Consider the following 25623-nt stretch of genomic DNA (forward strand, 5'->3'; position numbering starts at 1 on the left):
TCACATGCATTGGCAATGCCAATAGTGCTGGCTTTCGTAGAATGTTGTATGGTGATTGATGTGATGTATGCATTCCGAGTAGATAACATGGTAATGGATATGGATTTGTGTGCAAGCACATAACTATAGAAGAATATTATTGTAGGTTGAATAATCAGGTGGCAGTTTCACTGTCGAGCCAGACCTAAAAATCCATGTAAGTTAATGACTGTCCTTGTCACATCTGTGCTGTTTCCAGAGAAAACAGCATACATTATTTAGTTATTTTTCGACACTTTAATAGCATTACAAAGTCATGTGTGCTCCTGAAAATCTAGCCTCAGGCAGCTGGATAAATAAATGAAACAATCACAGCACGATGAAGGGAAAGCACTTTTTTGTTGCAGCACACAAACTCTGCCCAATCAAAACATACTCCCGGCTCCCAGCATATGGGTGTAGGCAAAAGCCCTCACCTGATTCTCTATGTAGTTGTCTGGCGACATCTGTTCTGTCAAACCAAATTATAACAAGCGTTGGCATAGCCAACAGGTCTCGCCTTTTGGACTTTATAAGTGTTGAGCTAGAGCTATTGGTTTTGCCAATGTTTATAATCTATGTTGTATAGTATTATCTGTTGTGCAGCATGTTGATAGTTATAATAAAAAAGTGTTATAAGCATTTTTGTTATTTATATAACACTAAGAAGATATTTGGGCTCATTTAGAGTTTAGTGGTCCAATCGCTAAACCCGTGGGGATGAGGCTGCCGTCATACCAGCAGGCTCACTGCCCAGGTCATATTATGACGTTTCCGCTGGTCTGCCTGGCGGAAACAACTCACAGCATTGGCCTCGGCTCCCATAATGTGCTGTGATTGTTCTGTAGTGATGCTTAGGTTGTGCAGTGCTGCTGTTGTGGTGCTGAGTGCTGCTGTTGTGGTGCTGAGTGCTGCTGTTGTGGTGCTGAGTGCTGCTGTTGTGGTGCTGAGTGCTGCTGTTGTGGTGCTGAGTGATGGTGAGGTGGTGCTGAGTGATGGTGAGGTGGTGCTGAGTGATGGTGAGGTGGTGCTGAGTGATGGTGAGGTGGTGCTGAGTGATGGTGATGAGGCAGTGCGAGGTGGTGGTGTCTAGGTGGTGCTAATGTGATGTTGAGTTTTGCTAGAAATAGAGAATGATAGTTTTAAGGAAGATGTTTTGTGCATAGGCTGGTAATATTAAATATGTGAGAAAGAGAGGTGGAGTTTGTATGAGAGGAGAGTAATTGAATTTAAAGAATTATATCTAGAGGAAGGAGCAACAGTGATAGAGAAAGAAAAGAGAGAAAATGAGCCAAAAATGTTATATGTGCTTGAGAGAGAGAGAGATAGGAAGTGAGAGAGAGAATGAATGAATGAAACAGAGTGTGGGAATAGATAGTGTGTGTTATAATAATAGTAATGTTAGGAGATAGTAAAAGAATTATAGTATTAGTCCTAATTATAGTATTAGTCCTTGGAAGATGTTTCGATTGAGAAAGAGCTGCAGCGATTGTGTAACTAATGCTTGTTATGGAAATTGTTCTGAGCCTGTGTTTTTTCTTTTGTAATGTAAAATTGTCTTAAATCTTTTACAACTGTAGGTTTCCCTTTAACTTTCCATTTTCATGCTAATTTTGTTTGAAGTATAATGACCAGCCAATTATACCTGACTTATATAGGTTAATACACTTATGAAAGGAGCTCAGTATAGACAGTGAGTGCTGTACCACAGAATGAAACCTCAGTTGTAGATTCCTAGCACCAAGAGTATTTATTGTTGATGTCGGACATTTTAAATATTTGGAAAAAAGCTTGTTTCGGATAAAAAAACAATCAGATAGAGCGAGGAAATATACATTTTACTGAACATTTTGTGTTGCACAGTATCAGACGATCCAACAAAGAAGTGTGATGCTTCTTATATAACATTTAAAAAAAAACTCCTAACAGTTGTGCGTGACCCACCTGACTTTCGCATTAGGCAGGGATGGCTGACTTGAAACTGCGCACCTCTCCCGTTCTAAGAATGCACAGATCATTTGCGTCCACGCAGCACCCAGGGCCAGCTGCATAGGACTGATGCAGCTCCTCAAACTGGATGTATCTGTGACTGGTAAACAAACATTGCCAAAATATAGCTCTGGCAGCAGCTAAACTCAGCACACCGCCTCTAACTTTGAACCACTTGCATCCTACCCCAAAATATGAATAGGAGCAAGGCAGAGCTCCATGTTTAAAAAATATATACACTTGGGAGTGAAAGTGAGGCATGGTTTTCAACACTCAAGTGGCAATGATATGGAAACATATGTCATTGTAGAAAATTGCAAGACCAGCTAAACGCTTTTTTGAGAAATTCATGCCAGGAGATTAGGGATATATTAACCGTTTAGTGAAAATTTGCAAAGCTGTTTCTCTTTTAATGCAATTTTGCATTTTAATTAATCAGCTGTGAAATAGTGCTACTTATTTTATCGCTTACAGGAGTTCTCAACTTGTTCCTACAACCTTAGAAGACAAGTGTTCATGTTCCACTCAAGGGATTGAGAGAACCAGAGCATGTTTGTTTTGTAAAGACAAAGAGGGTCATTACGGTGCTGGCGGTCCCTGGACCGCCAGACTCCTGGATGGCGGTCGGTCTGCCGCCAATGCGCCAGTCCTAGTGCGACATTTCAACCCTGGCGGACAGGCCACCAGGGAACCACCAGCCCTGCTGGGATCTCTGGAGGTGGTGGCCATCCTAATCTGCCAGTGGTTTCATGGCGCTTCTGCTGCCATGAAAATGCTGGTGGAGAATGGATGCAGAGGACCCCTTCACTGTCCATGCACTTAGCATGGGCAGTGCAGGGACCCCTATGGCCAGCACCCTCGCAGTGTTCACAGTCTGCTTTGCAGACAGTGAAGACTGCAGGGGTTCTCGTGCATCCTGCAGGCTACAACATTGCAGCTGGCTTCATTATGAGTTGGAGACAATGCTGCAGCCTGTTTCCCACTAGGCCAGCGGACAGAAACTGAGATTTCAGCCCATTGACCTAGCGGGAAACTCTTAACTCCGGTGGTGAGGTCGCAACGTAGGTGGTGGCCACCTTGTCAGGAGTTTGGAGGGCAAAGTTTTCCATCCGCCAAACTCCGAATCAGGCCCAAAATGGTAATAACTGTGATGAAAGGGCTACAACAAACACAGGAGACCCAATATAGTTGCAGACAGCGTGTCTGAAACTAATGCATAATTAGCTGATCCATCCTGTTTTTTTTTGTTGTGGCCAGGGCTGCTGCAAATGTTGTTTTGGTTAATATGTATTTAATGTACGCCTCCCAAATATGAGCAACTATGCAGTCATTCTAAAAATAAAAGGGGGAGTTTGACAAGAAGGGCGTGGTGGGAGAGGGCTAAATGCTTTACAGCTATGGTTAGACGGAAATTGCGCTTTTATTTGAAAGAGAAATGTAGCATTGCGCTAAAGATCACTACCCGTCGTGTGAACCGGGTATGTGTATGGTATCCTTACGTAAACATTGATCGAATTGCATTAAAACACAGGATGAGAAGTTTCCCACCCAGCTTGAAACCGCTGTCTCAAACTTTAAGAATGTTTATGGTAGCTACAAAGCCACATCTGCACTTGTTTACATTTATGTGTGTTAAGTGACACGCCAGAAGCCACAGTCATTGGTGCTGTGACTTTCACTGTGCAAATGTGAACTGCTTTTATCTTTGGTTTGTGGTGCTTTATAATTCCAGTGAGATATACATTGCTGGAAAACATTGCGATAAAGACTAAAAAAGGAGCTGAAAATAAGCCTGGTGCTATGTTTCCAATATTAAGAAAAATTAATGGTATAAAACGAGATTATGAAATAGACTTCGCCAGCCTTCAAGATGCCAGTAACGATAACGAGGAACCAAAAAGAAGATGGCTTATCTCACTCTGAAAATGGTCAAACAGAATAAACAGGCACAGTAATAGAAGAGGCTGTAACATTTAATGGTGGCGGCACCTTTGAATGCCACTAACAATAAGGTTTGAACAGAAAGGGAAGTGTTGTTATTAATCATCCTCATTAAAAATGCAAATAAACAACATGACTGAAGCACACTGTTTGCCGAAAGAAGGTGCAATTTTGAAGTTTTATTTATGTGTGTTAGTAAGCCGAAAGCCATAGTGTGTTGTGACCTTCACTGTACAAAAGTGAACTCCTTTTATTTTTGGTTTATGGTACCGTATAATTCCAGCAAGATGTACATTTTTGGAAACATTGTGATAAAGGCTAAAAATGAACTAAAAATAAGTGTGGCACTATGTTTCCAGCATTAAAAAAACTTTATAGTGTAAAACAAAACTATGAAATGATCTCTGCACCAGCCTTCGAGATGCCAGTAACGATAAGAAGGAGCCAAAAAGAAGATGGCTTATCTCATTTTTAAGACGGTCTGACAGACTAAACAGGTGCATTAATAGAATAGGCTGGAACATTTTATGGCAGTCACGTGACAGATGCCACCAACAATAAAGTTTGAGCAAAAAGTAAGTGTTATTATTCATCTTTATTAAAAATGCGAATACGCGACATAACTCAAGCACACTGGCGAAAGCAAGTGCAATTTTGCAGTTTTTTGGTTTCTTCCACAGTGGCATATAAACATAAAATAGATGAAGCGAGAAGATATTTATTTTACAGACATATCGAGTTAAGCTGTAAAAGACAAACCAAAAAGAAATGTGGTGCTCTATTTTCAACAGAAAAATCCCTTCATAAAAATACAATAAATATTTCAAATATAAGCCACACAGCACCATTGGTGATGCCGCTAACAATAACGCACAAACAAAACAAAGAGTTAGTAACATAACTTCACAGTGGCACATAACATTGTAACAAATAAAGTGAGGTAATATACTTTTTACACAAACATCTCATTAATCTGTAGAAAAAGAAACATTAAAATGTTTGTCAAAGCGTTTCCAACATAATAAAAAAAAAAACTGCCATAATTAAAAAATGACATAAATTAAGTTTTGCAATTGAAAGCCGTGCCAGTCTTAAAAACGCCACAAACGATAATGGGCGAACCAAGATGAGGACGGCTTCTGTCACTTTGAAGATAAGTCAAACAAAGTAAACAGATACACTAGAAACCCAGCCTCTTACATTTAATAATCACGTTCTGCACGGAGTGCCAAAAGAAACTAAAAGATAATAATCACAATCTTGACCGAAGACAAAAACAAACAGATTGAGCAAAAAATGAAAAAATGTAAAAATCACATCTTCATTGAGGACGAAAACAAACAGCTTAAAGACACAAAAAATGAAAAGCCAATTGCGCATGGGGAAGTGCATAATCATGTTCTTCACGGAGGACAAAAAATGAACAGCTTAAAATCACAAAACAAGAAAAGTAAATTGTGCTCGAGGAAGTGAGTTGTTGTCGTAGCTTGAACAGACCACCAAAAAAAAAAATTGTGCTCACAAAGCACCATAAATAACATGAAGAGTAAGAGCACATGTAACAGGGGAAATTTACAAGGGAGGTTACAAAAGTAGAAAAGGAGGGACTACTAAGCATATTAATAAAAGAAAAGCAGTAATTTACTAATGACAGTAAAAGAAACCAATGGAAAAGATGGGCAGTGCTTGAAGCCCATATTGTAGATACAGCATTTCTTGCAGAGACAGCGTGCATGCGCTGCATAGGCAAAACCTAAAAAAGGCTATAAGTGATCTGAATGCTGAAGCAATACACCAATACTTGGATAATCTAGCCACTCCTAGAGAACCTTAGGGCCCAGGATTAAGTGTGAGGCGCAGGTTGGTATTTAAAAATCCGGATGCCAATTTCTGTATAACTTACTTTTGCTTTTCTTGTAGAACAGACTGAGCTGCATGTTTTACCCCTAATCAGAGGTCATTTTCACAAGGCACTTTAACAAGAGCCATTCTTTACTGAATTGTATATGTCTGAATTATAATTGCTGTTTCTTTTTTTTCCTTTTAAGGTATATTTTTTTGAATGTATGCAAGCATGTTCTGACAATACAATGTGGATCCTTCTTCTTGTAGATATTCTAAAATGCATGTTCTTTGACCTTAATACTTGCACCTGTTAGACACGTTTTATTGTTATTTATTGGTTTGCCGCTGTTTGTATTGACCGAAGACTCTCTTTGGCATTCTTTGTTTCACTTCTTACAATTCCTGAATTACTTTTATCAGAAACACTTGATTGATATTTGAGCATAAGTTACCATAAGTAAAAATAAAGAATAAGTAATACTTGTCTGAGGTCATAATTTTCAAACTTTGATGGTGTATGTGACAGCCCGGTCCCCATCCACAATAAAAGTTTGATCTCTGAATTCCTTACATGCTGGACTGCCTATTAACTTAATTTTAATTCCAAACATACTTTCAGTATTTTCTCAGGTCTTTAAAATCTTGATTTCTGTGAATGTTAATTCCCTAAATTCTAGCATAGCCCAGTTCAAAATTACTTCCTCTTTAATGCTAACTTTGCTATTTAGATGAAACCATGTCTTAGTCCAAATTGAGAGGCAGCTGTTTGGTAAAAATATTTTTTTTTGTGTTTATGGAAAAATTATTTTTGTTTGGCTGGAGATTTTCCACAAGTACAGAGGTCCTTAAACATCTCTGTCTGCATAAAGTTGCAGAAGTTGGTAAATGGAATTTTCATATGTGACAAGTAATTCCCCTGTTTGTTCATGGCACCTCCTACCTTTCTAGCAGCAGGCTAACCTTAGCAGGTGCTAATTTTCAGTCATTTGCCACAAGTTATGGTTAGTGCAGATTTGCAGCCTTGCAGGCTAACTAGTTTCCTTCAACGGCACAGATCCTGACCGTTCTGCCCACCTTGTGTGGCCCTATGTACATTTTGGACCAGAATATTGCTTCCAAAATAAACTTTTCACAATAATTTTATTTTCTCTTCCTTGTCGAAGAAATTGGCCCCCCTCCTCTTGTTGCTGTAGGCTAAACTGGGTCTCCAGGGACTTCTGGGGCACTAGCCGGCAGTATTATTCAGAAGGGAATCTGAAAACTCTGCTATGAATAATCACACGTTATTTAGATTTTCAGGAAGCAGGTTATTTTACAGCAGTTGGGAAGTGTTTTCATTACTGGAAGCCTGGAACGCCAGCCTAAACATGGTTGTTGATGGTTTGAAATGCATAAAATACACACAAAATACAGAAACAAGCATTCATCAAACACACACATAAATGATAGCACATTTTATTTAATTTGCAAACAAATATAAATTAAAAAAATAAAGCATGTCTCTTCAATAGGAGAGTTGTAGCCTTTCTAAATTCAACATTGTCCATACTTTATTCTGGTTGATGCACCAAGTCTGCTCCCGTGAATCAATCTGAGGATACTAATTACATTTTTAGCCTCCAGTTTAAAATTACTTGACATTTACAGTGCATTAAAAATGTTTCAATCGTACATTCAGCCTCTTTATTTATATACACGTTATTAATCTGCTAACATTATTTAGTTTTCTAACCAGTCACAGACCCCCTGAGGAGGCCTCGCAGACCCCTAGGGGTCCCCGGACCACAGGTTGAGAACCACTGATCTAAAAACTCAAAAATTTTCATTAAATATTTTGTGGTATGCCAGTGTTTGCTGATTAAACCTTGTTTTCTCTTTTGTGGTCCATTCTCATAGGTATTTCCACTGGGGGACGTGTCAACCCTCATGAGGGAATCGTACTTCATTCTACAAAACTGATTCAAGAATGGAGTTCTATTGATTTAAGAACCCCAATCTCAGACTCATTACACTTGCCAGTGTGGGTGGATAATGATGGAAACTGTGCAGCTCTGGCAGAGAGAAAATTTGGCCTGGGAAAAGGCGTAGAAGATTTTGTCACCATTATTACTGGAACAGGTGTGTAAATAACCCACTGAGGTAAATGTTGACTATTTTCCTTTGACACAATAGCACATTGGTGTTTCATGTGCCAACTTCTCTACTAAAGCGCATTGCGACTTTGTCTTCTGTGTCAAAACACCTTTACCAAGTCTACCAAAGCTCATTCAATGAAATAATTTTGATTAGAATATTAGAGCGAACGAATTTGGCTGTATATACTTACAGCTACTAGTTTTGTAGTGTTGATGATTTTTTATGTTTTTCTTAAAAAAGGGTCCAACATTATATTTGAAAATCTTCAGAAGCCTGAGATTTTCAGGGAGCTGTTTTTCTACGAGTATGGCTGTGTATTTTTTAAAGGGTGACAATCTGCAGGTTTAAAGAAAACCTGTATTACATGGTCATTCCCTTTCTTTCTTGATATGGAAAAATGTCTCAATTGTAGTAACCTCTTTCCTTACAAGTGCTGAGAATCTGGGGTGGTTTGGGGATCTTCGTCTTACATGCGCAATTAAAATCTTTTGAGTGAGAAAAAACATTGGAAACAATTTTGAATACTACAGTAATTCCAACTTAAATGGGATGTTCCCAACATGAGTTGGCTAAAAACAAACAAACAAAACTAATCCAGTGACTTTACCAGAGGTATTAAATTTTTTGAGACTGATCTTTTGAATTGTCCCTTTTGTGTTTTCAACTGGGAGAACACTGAATGTGTGTCATTTACATAAAAATGTATGGTAAAATCTGCCTGTAAATTAAAAGGTTTGGTACTGTTATCGGCTAGTTTTACCCTTGCACCAGAATTCTAACAAAATGCAGCATGGGCTCAGGTTCTGGTTAAAAAAATAACACTTCACAAATGTGTAGTTCAGAGGGTGCTTTGCTTTAACCTCTGCGATTTATTTTCTGTAGCTGTCCCTTTGCCAAGTAGGGTTGCTTCACTTGTGTCTACGTACACCAGACCTGACAAGGATAGCCCAGAAACTACTCATTTTAGCCTATATGCTCCCCTTGCTTGTCAACCAAGTAATTATAATTGTACATTGTATTTATACAGCGCTTACTACCTATGACAAGGTGTTGAAGTGCTTTGTGGCGAACAGTACGCTACTTCTAAATCTAATATTAAACTGTTAGTAGATTATCAATGTACGCTTCCTTTTTTCCTTATGAATTAGTTTTGGTAAGTTTGTGCTCTTAGGTGCCCATGCATTTACTAGTGCTTTGAGTAGGGATAGAATAATGGAAGTGGATTACAAAACTGAAGTTGTAAACTTTTATTGAGAGTAGTGGACATGTGTGTCTTTTAGTTTGGTGAATTGGGTAAAAAGGAAGGATAAGTTTAAAAAGGATGTTTGGGAGTTCATAGTTGTCAGAAAGGTTGTACATGTATAGAGATTTATCCACACATCTAAATATGTAGTGATATGTGTGCACATATATATATATATATATATATATATATATATATATATATATATTTGATGGCATGTGTAACTGCAGATACACATGCTTTGCACATCCCGCCATCTAGTGTTGGGCTCGGAGTGTTACAAGTTGTTTTTCTTCGAAGAAGTCTTTTCGAGTCACGAGATCAAGGGACTCCTCCCCTTTCGGCTCCATTGCGCATGGGTGTCGACTCCATCTTTCTCTCCGCCATTGGGTTTTCTTTCCGCCATTGGGTTCGGACGTGTTCCTTTTCGCTCCGCGTTTCGGTTTTGAATGTTAGTGAAAATCTCGGAAAATTTAACGGTATTGTTTGCGTTCGGTATCGGGTTAGTTACAACAGATAGACACCAAATTTTGAAGAGCTCCGGCGGCCCTTCGGGGTTTTCGATTCCCCGGCGGGGCCTGGTCGGCCCAACCACGTGCGTCTTCAAGGCTAGTGGAACGGACCCCATTCCGCTTCTGCCCCGAATGTCACAACAAGTATCCTTATACAGATCAGCATCTGGTCTGTAATTTGTGTTTGTCTCCAGAACACAAGGAGGATACCTGTGAGGCCTGTCGAGCGTTTCGGTCCAGGAAGACCTTAAGGGACCGAAGAGCAAGAAGACTACAGATGGCGTCGGTGCCGACAGGACAAAAACACATGGAGGAAGAGGAGGAAACCTTCTCCATTGAGGATTCGGACTCAGAAGAGGTCGATCCTGAACAGACGCCGAAAACCGTGAGTAAGACGTCGATACACAAAACTCAGGCAAAGACCACTAAAGCGCAGGGGACGCCACCGCCGGCAGGCAATGGCTTAACCCGAAAAATAGGAGACCGAGCATCGGCACCGAAAAAGGGCATGCATGTGTCGAAGTCATCCGACTCCGGTCAAGATACCGGCACAGAGCAGACTCGACACCGGGTCAGCGCAATCTCGGCACCGAGAGATCGGCACCGAAGCAAGTCGGCACCGAGAGATCATTACACCGAAGAACAAAAGTGTTGTTGGAACCGAAAAAAGCGGCTGAAAAAGTTTCGGTACCGAAACATCCGGCCTTGGAACCGAAAACAAGTTCCTACACAGAGGAACAAGGCCTGTCCTCACAAATGCAAACACATAGATTTGGACAGGAGCTAGAGACAATGGAGCCAGATTACACCCAAAGAAGGCTCCACATTCAAAAGGAGACCGGGAAGATCAGTACTCTCCCTCCAATACGAGTGAAACGGAAACTTGCCTTCCAAGAGAAAGACAAGCAGCCACAGGCAAAGGTGGCAAGACAAGTAACCCCGCCACCATCTCCACAACACTCTCCACAACCATCACCGGTAGCTACCCCACCAATGATGCAGTCCCCAACTCATACAGGGATGAGTCAGGATGATCCAGACGCGTGGGATCTTTATGATGCGCCAGTGTTAGATAACAGTCCCGACTGTTATCCAGCTAGACCGTCACCACCTGAGGACAGTACCGCCTACACACAGGTGGTGTCAAGAGCAGCGGCGTTTCATAATGTCAGCCTGCATGCAGAACCAATTGAAGACGACTTTCTATTTAACACACTCTCGTCCACACATAGCCAGTACCAGAGCCTCCCCATGCTACCTGGAATGCTAAAACACTCCAAACAAGTGTTTGAGGAGGCTGTCAAAGGAAGAGCCATTACTCCAAGGGTGGAGAAAAAATATAAACCGCCACCAACAGACCCTGTGTACATCACACAACAGTTAACACCAGACTCAGTGGTAGTAGGGGCAGCGCGCAAGAGGGCGAACTCACACACGTCAGGAGATGCACCACCTCCAGACAAAGAGAGTCGTAAGTTCGGCGGGGAAAAGAGTGGCAGCACAACCAGCCAACCAGTGGCACATTGCCAACTCACAGGCCTTGTTGGCGAGATATGATAGGGCTCATTGGGACAAAATGCAACATTTTATAGAACATTTGCCCAAGGAGTTCCAAAAGAGAGCACAACAAGTGGTGGAGGAAGGACAGAGTATCTCGAACAGTCAGATACGGTCTGCAATGGATGCAGCAAACACAGCTGCTAGGACTGTAAATACAGCAGTAACAATACGGAAACATGCATGGCTGCGTACATCTGGATTCAAGCCGGAAATACAACAAGCCGTGCTGAATATGCCATTTAACAGACAGCAGTTGTTTGGGCCGGAGGTGGACACTGCTATCGAAAAACTTAAAAAGGACACGGATACGGCCAAAGCCATGGGCGCACTCTACTCCCCACTGAGCAGAGGCACATTTCGAAAATCACAGTTTTGAGGGGGGTTTCAAGGACAAAGCACAGAACCCCCAACCTCACAAACAAGGCCCACTTATCAGAGCCAATACCAGCGGGTAAGTTTTCGGGGACAATATAGAGGGGGACAGTTCCCAAAGAGTAGAGGGAAGTTCCAAAACTCCACAAAATAAACAGTGACTTCGATGTCTCAAATCCCAAACACGTAACACCAGTGGGGGGGGGGGGGGAGACTAACCAAGTTCTACAAAAACTGGGAGGAAATAACAGACACGTGGGTCCTAGCCATTATCCAGCATGGTTATTGCATAGAATTTCTAGAATTCCCTCCAAATGTCCCACCGAAACCACACAACATGTCAAAACAACACATGGATCTTCTACAACTGGAGGTCCAAACGTTGTTGCAAAAAGATGCAATAGAGTTGGTACCAATTCATCAGAGAGGAAGAGGAGTTTACTCGCTGTACTTTCTCATACCCAAAAAAGACAAAACTCTAAGACCTATATTAGATCTCAGAACATTAAACATCTACATCAAATCAGATCACTTTCACATGGTGACACTGCAGGACGTAATGCCATTGCTCAAACAACAAGACTACATGACAACACTAGACCTAAAGGATGCGTACTTCCATATACCGACACATCCTTCACACAGAAAGTACTTAAGGTTTGTATTCCAAGGGGTACATTACCAATTCAAAGTGTTGCCATTCAGGATAACAACTGCGCCAAGGGTTTTTACAAAATGCTTGGCAGTAGTGGCTGCTCATATCAGAAGACAACAAATACATGTGTTCCCGTACCTAGACGATTGGTTAATAAAAACCAACACGCAGGAACGGTGCTCAGAACACACAAAGTATGTCATAGAAACCCTTCACAAACTAGGTTTCTCACTCAACTACAACAAGTCACACCTTCAGCCGTGTCAAATACAACAATACTTAGGAGCAACAATCAACACAACAAAAGGGACTGCCACTCCAAGTACACAAAGGGTACAGGCATTTCACAATGTAATACAGTCCATGCACCCAAAACAAAAGATACAAGTCAAGATAGTGATTAAACTACTAGGCATGATGTCCTCATGCATAGCCATTGTCCCAAATGCAAGATTGCACATGCGGCCCTTACAACAGTGCCTAGCATCACAATGGTCGCAGGCACAGGGTCAACTTCAAGATCTAGTGTTGATAGACCGCCAAACATACACCTCGCTTTAATGGTGGAACACTATAAATTTAAACAAAGGGCGGCCTTTTCAAGACCCAGTGCCTCAATACGTAATAGCAACGGATGCCTCCATGATAGGGTGGGGTGCACACCTCAACCAACACAGCATCCAGGGACAATGGGACACTCAACAGAGACAGTTTCACATAAATCACTTAGAACTACTGGCAGTATTTCTAGCGCTGAAAGCATTTCAACCTATAATAATCCACAAACACATTCTTGTCAAAACAGACAACATGACAACAATGTATTATCTGAACAAACAGGGAGGAACACACTCAACACAGTTGTGTCTCCTGGCACAGAAAATATGGCATTGGGTGATTCACAACCACATTCGCCTAATAGCGCAGTTCATTCCAGGAATTCAGAACCAGCTAGCAGACAATCTCTCTTGGGATCACCAACAGATCCACGAATGGGAGATTCAACCCCAAATACTAAACACTTACTTCCAAAGATGGGGAACACCACAAATAGACCTATTTGCAACAAAAGAAAACGCAAAATGCCAAAACTTCGCATCCAGGTACCCACAGGATCAGTCTCAGGGCAATGCGTTATGGATGAGTTGGTCAGGGGTATTTGCATACGCTTTTCCCCCTCTCCCACTCCTTCCATATCTAGTAAACAAATTGAGTCAAAACAAACTCAAACTCATACTAATAGCACCAACTTGGGCAAGACAACCTTGGTACACAACACAACTAGACCTCTCAGTAGTGCCTCATGTCAAACTACCAAACAGACCAGATCTGTTAACTCCACACAAACAACAGATCATACACCCAAATCCAGCATCGCTGAATCTAGCAATTTGGCTCCTGAAGTCTTAGAATTCGGACATCTAGACCTTACACAGGAATGTATGGAGGTCATAAAACAAGCAAGAAAACCAACCACAAGACATTGCTATGCAAATAAGTGGAAAAGATTTGTTTATTACTGCCATTATAAACAAATTCAACCCTTACACGCATCTGCTAAAGACATCGTCAGCTACCTACTGCACTTACAAAAGTCAAAGCTAGCTTTTTCATCCATAAAAATGCATCTCACCGCAATTTCAGCTTACCTGCAAATTACGCACTCATCTTCACTGTTTAGGATCCCAGTCATAAAGGCTTTTATGGAGGGCCTGAAAAGAATTATCCCACCAAGAACACCACCAGTTCCTTCATGGAACCTCAACATTGTCTTAACACGGCTCATGGGTCCACCGTTTAAACCCATGCACTCATGTGAGATACAATATTTAACATGGAAAGTAGCATTTCTAATTGCCATCACATCTCTAAGAATAGTAAGTGAGATACAAGCATTTACCATACAAGAACCCTTTACTCAGATACACAAGCATAAAGTAGTTTTATGAACAAATCCTAAGTTCTTACCAAAAGTCATATCACCGTTCCACTTAAATCAAACAGTAGAACTACCAGTGTTCTTTCCAGAAACAGATTATGTAGCTGAAAGAGCACTACATACATTAGAGATCAAAAGAGCATTAATGTACTACATTGACAGAACAAAACAAATTCGAAAAACAAAACAACTGTTCGTTGCTTTCCAAAAACCTCATACAGGGAATCCAATATCCAAACAAGGCATTGCCAGATGGATAGTTAAATGCATTCAAACCTGTTATCTCAAAGCAAAAAGAGAACTGCCTATAACACCAAAAGCACACTCAACTAGAAAGAAAGGTGCTACCATGGCCTTTCTAGGAAACATTCCAATGACTGAAATATGTAAGGCAGCCACATGGTATACGCCTCATACGTTTACCAAGCATTACTGCGTGGATGTGTTAACAACACAACAAGCCACAGTAGGACAAGCAGTACTACAAACTTTGTTTCAAACAACTTCAACTCCTACAGGCTGAGCCACCGCTTTTGGGGAGATAACTGCTTACTAGTCTATGCAAAGCATGTGAATCTGCAGCTACACATGCCATTGAACGGAAAATGTCACTTACCCAGTGTACATCTGTTCGTGGCATGAAACGCTGCAGATTCACATGCGCCCGCCCGCCTCCCCGGGAGCCTGTAGCCGTTTGAAGCTGATCTTGAACATTTGTAAATTTGTAAATATATTGCTTTAAACCACATTATGTACATACATATTTACTCCATTGAATGGGCACTATTACTATAATACACAACTCCTACCTCACCCTCTGCGGGGAAAACAATCTAAGATGGAGTTGACACCCATGCGCAATGGAGCCGAAAGGGGAGAAGTCCCTTGATTTCGTGACTCGAAAAGACTTCTTCGAAGAAAAACAACTTGTAACACTCCGAGCCCAACACTAGATGGCGGGATGTGCAAAGCATGTGAATCTGCAGCATCTCATGCCACGAACAGATGTACACTGGGTAAGTGACATTTTCCATATATATATATATATGCCACTTAGTAAAGATTTAGCAGCATACATAAATCACTCTACATATATACCCATATGTACATAGAATCATCAATAATTACTTGGTCTGATATGCACATTTATTTTGTGACTAAGTATACAAAGCTTGTATTTGGATATGTCTCAATGAGTTGAGAAAATGTTCAAAATCTGCCTAAGGCAGTGATACCTGCCACCAGAAGATCCTGAATGTGAATGGTAGATCCGATGATAAGAGCACCCTTTGTTTCCGGTGTAGTATGCTGGCACACTTTTGGTACTTGACTCCAGGTAACCAGACAGTATTCATACTAGGCAAAATACTGCATCACCAGTGCATCAACTGCTCAACCCATCATGGAGCAGTGGGGCAACCTGAAGTCTTTTTGTTGCATGGGACCATATTTATTTTCATGGAAGGTGTTTGGATGTAATTTTTACCACATAACATTTTTGGATTACCGCTTAAGGATTGTTTGTCCTGTTTTGATCTTTTTTCATTCTGACCTAGACATAACTTTTTCTCCAACCCCCTGTAATGAAAACTAAATCCTAAATAATAACATAAACATATGTGGTTTCATAGAGGGATTTCAGGTCAGTGGGGTAGACCTCTAAATTCATTGGACTGTTCAGTGATCATTAACACTTTGATTCCCCCGGTTGTATGACATTACCACGTATGACTTTAAAGCACAGCCTTTAACACGTCTGCCCCCCTCCTCCAATATCTAACTATTACCCCCCCCCCCCCCCTCCAGACATGGCACACATGGGAGGATTTAGAAAAAACAAGTGCAGGATACTGTGTTTGCTTTTTTCCCCACTCATTTGCAGCTCCACCATAAGTTTGCAGCAAATATAAAAACATTTTTAGGCCATAGCGGAGTCCATGTTAAACTCCAGTACCAGACATTGAGGGTTAGGATATTCCTACCCTGCTCCCTTTTTTTGCTTTTTTTGGGACTCTGGCTCAGTCCCGAGTCCCAATATGCCTGCCAACACTTCCTGGTTGAAGTGTTTACAGCCAATCAGATCTCTCCATGAGATCTGTCGGATCCACAAAGGATTAATGTCCCGAGATTCACATAAATCTTTCTTCTTCATTATCTGCAAAATTACCTAACAGATTTACATCAAATTACAAAAAAGGGCTCTTTCTAGACCAAGATCTACTTTTCTGGCAAATTTTGTATAATTCCATTCAGTGGTTCAGGCTGTAATTGTGTTCCGAATCCCTTTGGGAAACTGCTTTGGGAAAATGAGTTTTGGGACCCCGCCCCTTTTTCTGAGCCCCCGCTTGAGGAATCACCACAAAACTTTACAGACAGCAACTGAACTGACTGGTGTACTAGTTTTGAAAATTTTGAAAGATTTGTCAAACGGCGCCAAAGTTATTAGCAAAACAAAAAAATACTCAGACTATGGAAACTAGGTCCGTGTGTATGTATGGATGTGTGTATATATATATATATATATATATATATATATATATATATATATATATATATATATGTGTGTGTGTGTGTGTGTTTGTGTGTATGTATACATGTGTATTTATCTCGCTAGACTCTCAAGGGGGGAACTACACCTCCCAGACTGCACTCTGGCCCCAGGAGGTGGCCATTTCCTTGCCACAGCTGCTCTCACTCGTCATCAACGAGCAGTATGAAGCGCCTGGGAGCACTCCGCAGCGTGGGATGCACTAGACTCTCAAGGAGGGACTACACCTCCCAGACTGCACTCTGGCCCCGGGAGGCAGCTAATTCCTTGCCACAGCTGCTCACACTTATCAACGAGTGCTATAAAGCACCTGGGAGCACTCCGCAGTGTGTTCACGCCCGTCAGAGGCTGGGCCACCCCTCTGACATCTGGCAAAAGAAGGGTGAGTGCTAACTTCAAATATCCCCATCAAATCATAGCTGGTTGGGGTTTTCTGACTCACCCTCCCAAAGCTGTAACTGTCTAGCACTTGAGAAATGCATTGGTGGGAAAATGGTTGCTGGATAATTTGGCAGGATGGGCAGGAAGAGAACTCTGCAGAAAGGTGAATAATCAGTAGGGGGCCACCAAATTCAACTTTAGACTCCTTTCTAGCCCAAGCATTTTGGGTAATCTCAAAGGAGATGGATTTGGCAGAAAAACGCCTTTCATTGGAAATAAGTGACTGGCAGTGAGCATCAGCCAATGATGGGGTTTATGAGCTTTCTGATAATGAAGACGGTCGGCCTGTGGTACACCAGGTAGAATTGCTTAAATCACCACTGGCAGCAGCTGGAAATAATGTTGTGAAGGATCCCCCAAGAAAGGGTAAGGGTACTTTGTCTGACTCCCGTCCTGGCTGTAGTAGCCCTTCACTCGAGGTGAAAACCTCAAAAGAAACCCAGAAGAAAACCCAAAGTGGCACTTTCTGAAAATCTGAACTGCTCTGTTACCCAGGAAGGTACTCGCACCAGTCAATGTCAGTTCCCGGCTTTGAGAATCTCTTGGTAAATTCAAGGAGATGGTTTAGGCATGCCTGTTGCCAGTAAAGAAGAAATTGCAGGCCTTGGAATCAGCAGTTTCCCTAGTTGTATTCCGGGGTGGGCCAGTACAGCACCAAAAAGGTATGGGACTTTGGGTCGTGAATGTGTTATGGCCCCCTCCTGGAAAAGGAAACCCCGCTGGACGAAAACCCAGCAATTGTGGAAATTGTAACCCAGCAGTCCCTGCACCATCCAAATACAGGCATCCTTGTAAAGCATGTAGAGATGGCCCAGGTGAATTCACGTAGAACTGCAGGGGAATCTAGTAGAAATGGTATTAGAGGAAGATCCAGGAACCGGACTGGAGAAAATGCAGTGAGGGTTCAAGAGTGGAGGAGGGGTCAAAACTTGCACTGATGTAATGGTCTCCCACTCGCCCATTTGGAGCTCCCACCTGACTGTGCCCCCTATGTGGAAATACTTATAAATGTTCCACCGTTAGATCTGGGTGTAAGCAAATCCACTGAACAGCTAAAGAATAAGACAGTAAATTGGCTAAGTAAAAACTGTGATTTTAACTACAAAGACATTACAGATATTTTATTTGTTAGAAGGATTGGGTGGGTGGGCCCCCTGGAAAAGGAAGGACAAGGGGACTGTATTATAGTAAACTGTAGATATCCAGGTCAGCCCAACGTCTGCTCTTGTCACGATACACTGATCCCCAGGCGAGTGAAAAGATTTGTATTGCCCCTTTAGGCTTCTTTTATAGGCACACCCAGCCCTTAGATGGTTTCCGAGGCAGGGGCCTTCCCAAACTGCAGGAGGGTCGGCAACCACTTACAGGGAAAAATAGATTTAGTGTACTCTTTGACCTGGAGGAGAATGATTGACAGTTTGAGAGGGTGTATCCGTTAACACAGGAGGTAAAAAATAAGGTAGTTTCATGGAGATCGCCTATTACAACCCCAGGTTTGGGAGGGTTGGTTGAGGCGTCTTCTTCGGCTAATCGCTTGGAATGAGGCAGGATATGATGCTAAGGTGTAAGATGGGCAGTGGGTAAAGTTTATTTCAAGCTATGATTTTATTTTACTTCAGGAAACCTCATCAGAAGGTGCCACTGTATGGGATGGATTCCAAAGGTTTGCCATTCCGGCAGAATGGGTGCCTGGTTGTCACCCAAAAAGGGGTTTAGTGACATGTGCAGTGCAAACTGTACTTCACAAAAAATACATTGGCATTTTCTAAGAACAGTTCTAACGAAGGAAGCGCTGCACCCACTCTTTATGCAGTACATTGGAATTAGGAACTCGGCTCATCATATAACTGCAAACACCACATTATTGCATTATACCATCAACCTTCCAGGCTAAATCACAAGACAACTAAAGTGACAAGCTCTCTGCAAATGACATTTTCTTGATACTGTATATATAAGCAAAGGCATGCCACGGAACATCAGCTTAATGGATCTGGCATCCCTAATGAGATGAATAAAAAGGGGCTATTGAATACAGAGGGACAATTCAAGAAGAATCAATGATATATATTCACTTATGAAACCATGGTAAGCTCCTAATAAGAGTTAATCATCAAATGATGGACCTCATCAACATGTGCTAAAACATGCATTCTTCATTAAAGTGCTCTAAAAGTTTAGCAGCCTATCATTAATTACAAAATTATAAATATGCATCCCCTCATGGAGCAATCACATGTCAAGTGACTTCAATAAGATATTTGTGGTACTAAGGTACTTCAGCTGCAATCTGTTAATTGGGAGAGATCAGTAATTACTCTAGGTACTGAGTATCGCAGCCCAGTCCCACAGTACAGAGACTTTACTTATTTATTTAAATATGGACATGCATTTCTGCATCAAGGTTATGTCCGCATGGTTTCTCAGTTGCTAATGAGAGAATCATCCTGGACTCAGCCTTTCTCAGTTCCGGGTCACCCCTTCTTGGATACACTTTATGTGATTGATCCCATGGAAGGTTAAACTCTTGCAATCACCATCATGAACGTCTCAGAAGTGTTTATCCATTGGATAGGTCCTTTCCTGATTGGGGGGCTAGGAGGGATGTTTAAATTCACTTATTTAAGTTTTTACCCTTTACCATTGCCTACCCCTAAACCATAAAATTACCCTTATCACACTTTATCACTGCCCACAACAAACCCTAAAATTAATCTTATCACCACCTACCCGTAAACCCTAAAATTACCCTTGCCACCCTTTACCACTACCCTCATCTAAACCCTGAAATTACCCTTGCCACCCTTTACCACTACCCAACCTTACCCATATATTACCCAGTGGCAGTCACCACTGGGTAGTTATGTAGTTAGTTATGTCTTTGTTTCCATAGACCATGCCTTTTTTAGTTTGCCATTAACTTTGGCAGCATTTCATCAATCTTCATGAAACTTTCTAAAAAATAAAAAAGTGCTCTTTTTATGTTCATGAATTCCTGGAAAGTTTTGGGGGAATCTGGCAAGCGGGGGCCCAGAAGAGGGGAGTTTTCGCAAAACACAAAATCTCAATGCATTTGCCGTATATGGGTTTCGGAGCACAGTACCACAAAAACTGCTAAACGGAATAGCAGCAAAATTTGACAGAAAGCACACTTTTTTTAATTTGGCATAATTCTGTTCAGTAGGTTCTAAAAATAACGGTTCAAAATGTATAGCTATCTGGACTGTTAAGTCTAAAATCCAAACATTCATGCCATTTGATTGGCTTTAGGGGACTTTCTCAGCGAGAGCTACGATTGCTTGGCCACAACATGAATAGAAATGTTGTGGTGGCCACTACAAGACTCTGGAACCTAGTACCCTTTTATAAGGAAATTGGGTGTATCATATATTCTTGTTGAGCACCCTCACCTTGTAATACACTGACTAACCCCTTTAGGACCCTTTGGTTTCATTTGTTGAACCTTCAGCTCAACTCTGGGTAGCTGTGGTTTTGAGCAGCAAGACTCACACAAAGGAACAAGTGTAAAGCATTTAAACAGCACCAAAGTAATTGAAGAAGAAAATGAAAAACACTCAGGAAATCCGACACCAATTTATAAAAATAGACTGTATTTTCCTAAAAATGTAGACATCAAAATAAAAAGGATCCACTGGAGGCTTCCGGAGATAAGGAGTGTGCAAGAAATAACAAATCAAAGCATTCACTTGTCCTCCAACAAGCATTGGCAATTTTAACAAATTTGATACAGAATGTTTTTCACAGAAAAGTTGGGCAGATGTCACTGAAGTGGGTAGAGATACTTGGGGTGACCAATTCTGGCAGAGAGTTAGTCAGGGGGACCAGAAAGGTTCTCGGAAACAGTTACCTCCACAGAGGAAGCAGCCTTCAAGCAGTTCCAGGCACTTTATCTGTTGTTTCGGATGGAAGGGATGAAGAATGATGATGCTCTAAGGAAGCTGTGGATGCGATGTGCTGGACACTGGACTCTGGGGACAGCTTCTCCTTGAGCAGGACACAGCAGGCACAGTCCCTCTCTTCGCTAATCAGCAGCCTCTCTTTGCTGATGCATCAGGACACTCATTCTTTAGTCCTTCTTCTAGGTCAGTTGAGATCTGAGGTAAGGGTGCAACGGGGGCCATCTTTATGCTTCTAAAATGCCCACAGGGCCGATGCAGTTGGGAGCCAATGGGCTAAAAGGTTCCCTCCCACCTGGTGACCATTTCCTGTGTATTGTGGCACTTGGCAATTCCAGGATTCACCATTCCGCCCACTCTCAACATGGTGAGACCCATCTCTTGTGTGGACCTCACTAGCTCACTCCTAGGAATGACTACCTCAGGGCTACACATCCATGGGAAATGCCTAAACAAGAGGATTTCTTAATAAACAAGTACCCTGTCAATATTGTAGTAAAGGAAAAGACCCTTACCCACTCCAATAGTGGTGTACTTCATCATCACTTATATGTTTGTTGCTGAGCTACCTAAAAAGATAAAACTACCTCAAACAAACCACAGTATCTCTTTATTTAGTTGTTTGGGCATGGTTAAACATTCTCAATGGGGGTTAGCATATTATGGTCCTCCAATCCTAATACATTTTTGATATGTTTCAGCTCCTACATTAAGGCCACTTAAGTCCCTGGCTTTCATCATGAGGTTAGCCATGCACTGCCCCGGGAGCACAATTGCTCAAACGAGCATACAGCACTAACTTGCATGTAAGGGGAGTATTTTACTTTTCGGTAGCCTGGAAGGTATTGAGTCCTATGAGAAAGAAAATTGCTGTTTGTCAACAACAAGGTAACCATGAAGAAAGCAAAAAAGGTCTATTTGTGAGTGTTCACTGTGATGACAACCTATATTATCTTGCACCGTGTCAATGCTTTAATGAGGTAATATAATGCAAACATGCTAAATCCATGCAGGACCTGGTCTGTGAATGCAGCTTGTGTCTCACAATGTGCACATGTCTACTTACTTAGCTTGGTAAAGGTGTCTGTATGGTAAAGGCTGGCTCCCATTCCCCTACTACAGTATGGAAAAATGTCCAGCTCGCTTCAGTCTGTCGTGCTTGCAGTGTTCGTTTGGCATGTCTTTTTTTGAACCTGTGTGCTCAATTGCTCAACACTAAACCTTTTTTTTCCTTTGTGTTCTTTATTAATTTTTTTAAACCAAAAAGCGAATTTTCTTATATGCTTTAAAATGTAATCTGCCTTTCTATACCAGTTCTAAATACACACTCCTACTCGGAAACACAAGTACTGTTTTTTCAAATGATATGCAATGGTTATTTATTTTATCATTATTATTATATTTTAAAATTTTAGATTTTTATTGCAAAAATGACTCCTAGATTTATGGAGCAGCTCTCCTTTTTCTATTCCCATCTTTTTTTATTTTGTGACATATGCTTGCAGTAAAAAATAAAAAGGAATTGTCCTACCACCAGCCCTATTGGCTTTGTCAATGCTTGTTAATCTTCCCACCACTTATTTCTGTCCCTCCTTCTCTTCCATTTGAGAGAGCACATTCTCATTAACAAAATAGGTTTGACAAATCAATGTAGCAAAGGATAAAGTAGCTTTCTGGATGAGAGGAGCTTTCCTGGCTGGTTAGAGAACATCCAGTTCTCTATTGATAACTTGTAGGATCCCAGGACACAAGTCTATCTGAAGCTTTCTCCATTTCTAGCAGAAGTGGTAGAATGTTTTAAAGATGCCTGGGAAAGGGCTGAAATAGACAGACGCTCGTTAATGGAATCTTGAGGCATGCGAGCATCAACCTTGAAAGGGAAAGATTCAAGAGTACAAGAGCAATCGAAATGTGTGAGATCATTCAGGCTCTGAGGCTTTATATTGAGTCCCATTGAATTACCGAGTAGTCCTTTGGTAATTCAGTTACTGCACTTTGCCTGGGGCTATTTTATTGCCCAGGTTTGAGTTTGCCAGCTCAGAATAAGTAATAAAAATAGGAATCAAATTTAACACTTTAGAATGTCAGATGTTATCCCTTGTCCTGACTTCTTTTTCTTAGGGGAAAACTGAAGATGAGCGAAATTGCTGCATAACTCTAAGTGCCTTGATTGAGCAATTGGGCCTAATCCGGTATTCCCTGAATGATGGCTACAGTAGAAGGGCAGCAGGTTGATCTGACAGATGTTGGTTAGAAGTCAATTAAGAGTGCTGCTGTTACAGTAGCTGTAGAGTTAAATCGTCTAGATAGTGACTAGCAAAGATAGGCTAACATGTCCCAGGCAGAACCCAGATGGTGCTCTTATAGGGGTAGTGTGGTCGAGCAGCTTTAGACTTATCAGAGAGGAGTTTTAGACATCTGCAAACATGCACACAGTCAATAAATGAGATGTACGACTCAATAAGGCGATCTACAGCAATTTACAAAAATAACAAGTATCTTTATGTTCGATGGCATGTGTAGATGCAGATACACATGGTTTGCATAAGTCCACTATCTAGTGTTGTGCTTGGAGTGTTACAAGTTATTTTTCTTCGAAGAAGCTTTTTCGAGTCAAGAGATCGAGTGACTCCTCCTCTTGGTGACTGTGTGCATGGGCATCAATTCCTTTGTTATATTGTTTTCTTTCTGCCGTCGGGCTGAGACGTGCTCCCTCCTGCTCTGGTAGATCTCGGTTTGGTACTATCTGAACTTCTCCATCTTTACTTTGAATGTCAGTATCGTTTTTGAACACTTTTTCCATACTACACTCGATCTGATTGTAGCGTTGGGATTGATTAAACGCTCTTTTGGGCGCCCGTGCCCTTCCCGGGCCTACTGCCACACAGGCTCATGGATCTGACTCCATTTAGATTCTGCCCTCAATGCCACTCCAAGTTCCCCTACACCGACCAACACTTGGTGTGTAACCTCTGCCTCTCTTCGGATCACAAAGAAGAAACCTGCGGGGCGTGGCAATCCTTCTGGTCCAAGAAGACTCTACGAGGTAGAAGAGAGCATCGGCTAGAGATGGCATCGAAGTTGACCGAACAAACGCCTGATATTTTTGGTGAGGTACAGGTGCAGACTTCAGTTTCCATGCCAGACTCCGAATCCGACCGTGACTCAGATGGGGACAGACAGGTTATTCCTGTGATGCAGTACGTGAGTACGGCATGCCCTTCCCATCAACAGAAACATTCCAAAAAGTCAGCTCAAATTGTCTTGGGTCCACCACTGCTTGCCAGCCATGGTCAGAACCGAAAGTTACATCTCAACGACCGGCCCTCAGGTTCGGCATCGAAGAAGACAAAATTGCATTCGACCAAGCAGACTGCCATGTCTGTTTCAGGATCAAGTCGCAAATTGGAGGCTCCCACTTTGGAACTGAAACGTTTGTATACCACCTCAGAGGTGAAGCATCCAAGCTCCTCTTTGGCACCAAAAAAAACTCCCATCTGTTTCAGAGTCCACGTTTTCGGCCCGATTAAAGCAGTCAGTCACCAAGCTTTTAGAGCACACAACTGAGGGAAGTAAACATGTTCCATCTGCAGAAGAGGAAACGGACATTAGGCCCATTCTTGAAGTGATAGACCATAAACAACGGAAAATCCAAATCCAAAAGGATACAGGCAAAATTATTGCCTCTCTTCCTTTTATAACTAAGAGGAAACTGTCTTTCCAAGAAGGTTTGAAAGCTGGGCCTTCACCTGCAAAAATATTTAAACACAAGGAGAAACCAAAGACAGTACATCAGCCTTCTCCACCGCATTCTCCTTTGCTTCCCACTTCTCCACCACCTGATAGTCCACTACCACCACCTTCACCTACACAGTATTTTATGCAATCTTCTGTCTCTTCACATGGGGATTATATGGGTGACAATAGTTATACTGTAGACCCATCGGATGTGTATCATCCAGACCCTATCCCATCTAATGACCCTAATCTATATCCCACTAGGCCATCTCCACCTGAAGACACCACTGCCTATATTCAGGTTATTGCTAGAGCAGCAACATACCACAATGTGCAGCTGCACTCTGAACCCATAGAGGATGACTTTCTATTCAACATACTATCCTCTATACATAAACAGTACCAATGTTTGCCAATGCTACAAGGCGCGCTAAAACATGCTGATGACATTTTTAGAGAACCAGCAAAGGCTAGGGTACTCACATCAAGGGTGGACAAAAAATATAAAGCTGCACCATCAGATCCACTCTTTATAACTCAACAAATGCCACCTGATTCAGTTGTTGTCGGTGCAGCAAGAAAGAGGACAAATAGTCAGTCCACCAGGGGCGCTCCTCTCCCCAATAAAGAAATCCGCAAATTCGATGCAGCAGTCAAGAGTGGCAACTCAAGCTGCAAATCATTGGAGACTTCAACTCTCAAGCTCTTTTAGCCAGGTACGATAGGGCTCATTGGGATGAGTTGCCAGAGTTCCTCCAATATCTTCTAC

General features: G+C 41.7%; 1 protein-coding gene across 3 annotated transcripts in view; it reads left to right on the plus strand.

Annotated features, from left to right (window-relative positions):
• Positions 1-25623, plus strand: part of GNE (glucosamine (UDP-N-acetyl)-2-epimerase/N-acetylmannosamine kinase) — a 278480-nt gene that overhangs the window by 193470 nt on the left and 59387 nt on the right. For all 3 annotated transcript variants that reach the window (XM_069237640.1, XM_069237648.1, XM_069237655.1), the window contains exon 9: positions 7690-7911. In XM_069237640.1, coding sequence (XP_069093741.1) covers positions 7690-7911 — 222 coding nt within the window. The remainder of the gene's footprint in view (positions 1-7689; positions 7912-25623) is intronic.

The sequence above is a fragment of the Pleurodeles waltl genome, chromosome 1_2 (genome assembly GCF_031143425.1).
Source record: "Pleurodeles waltl isolate 20211129_DDA chromosome 1_2, aPleWal1.hap1.20221129, whole genome shotgun sequence".
In the NCBI taxonomy this organism is placed as follows: Eukaryota; Metazoa; Chordata; class Amphibia; order Caudata; family Salamandridae; genus Pleurodeles; species Pleurodeles waltl.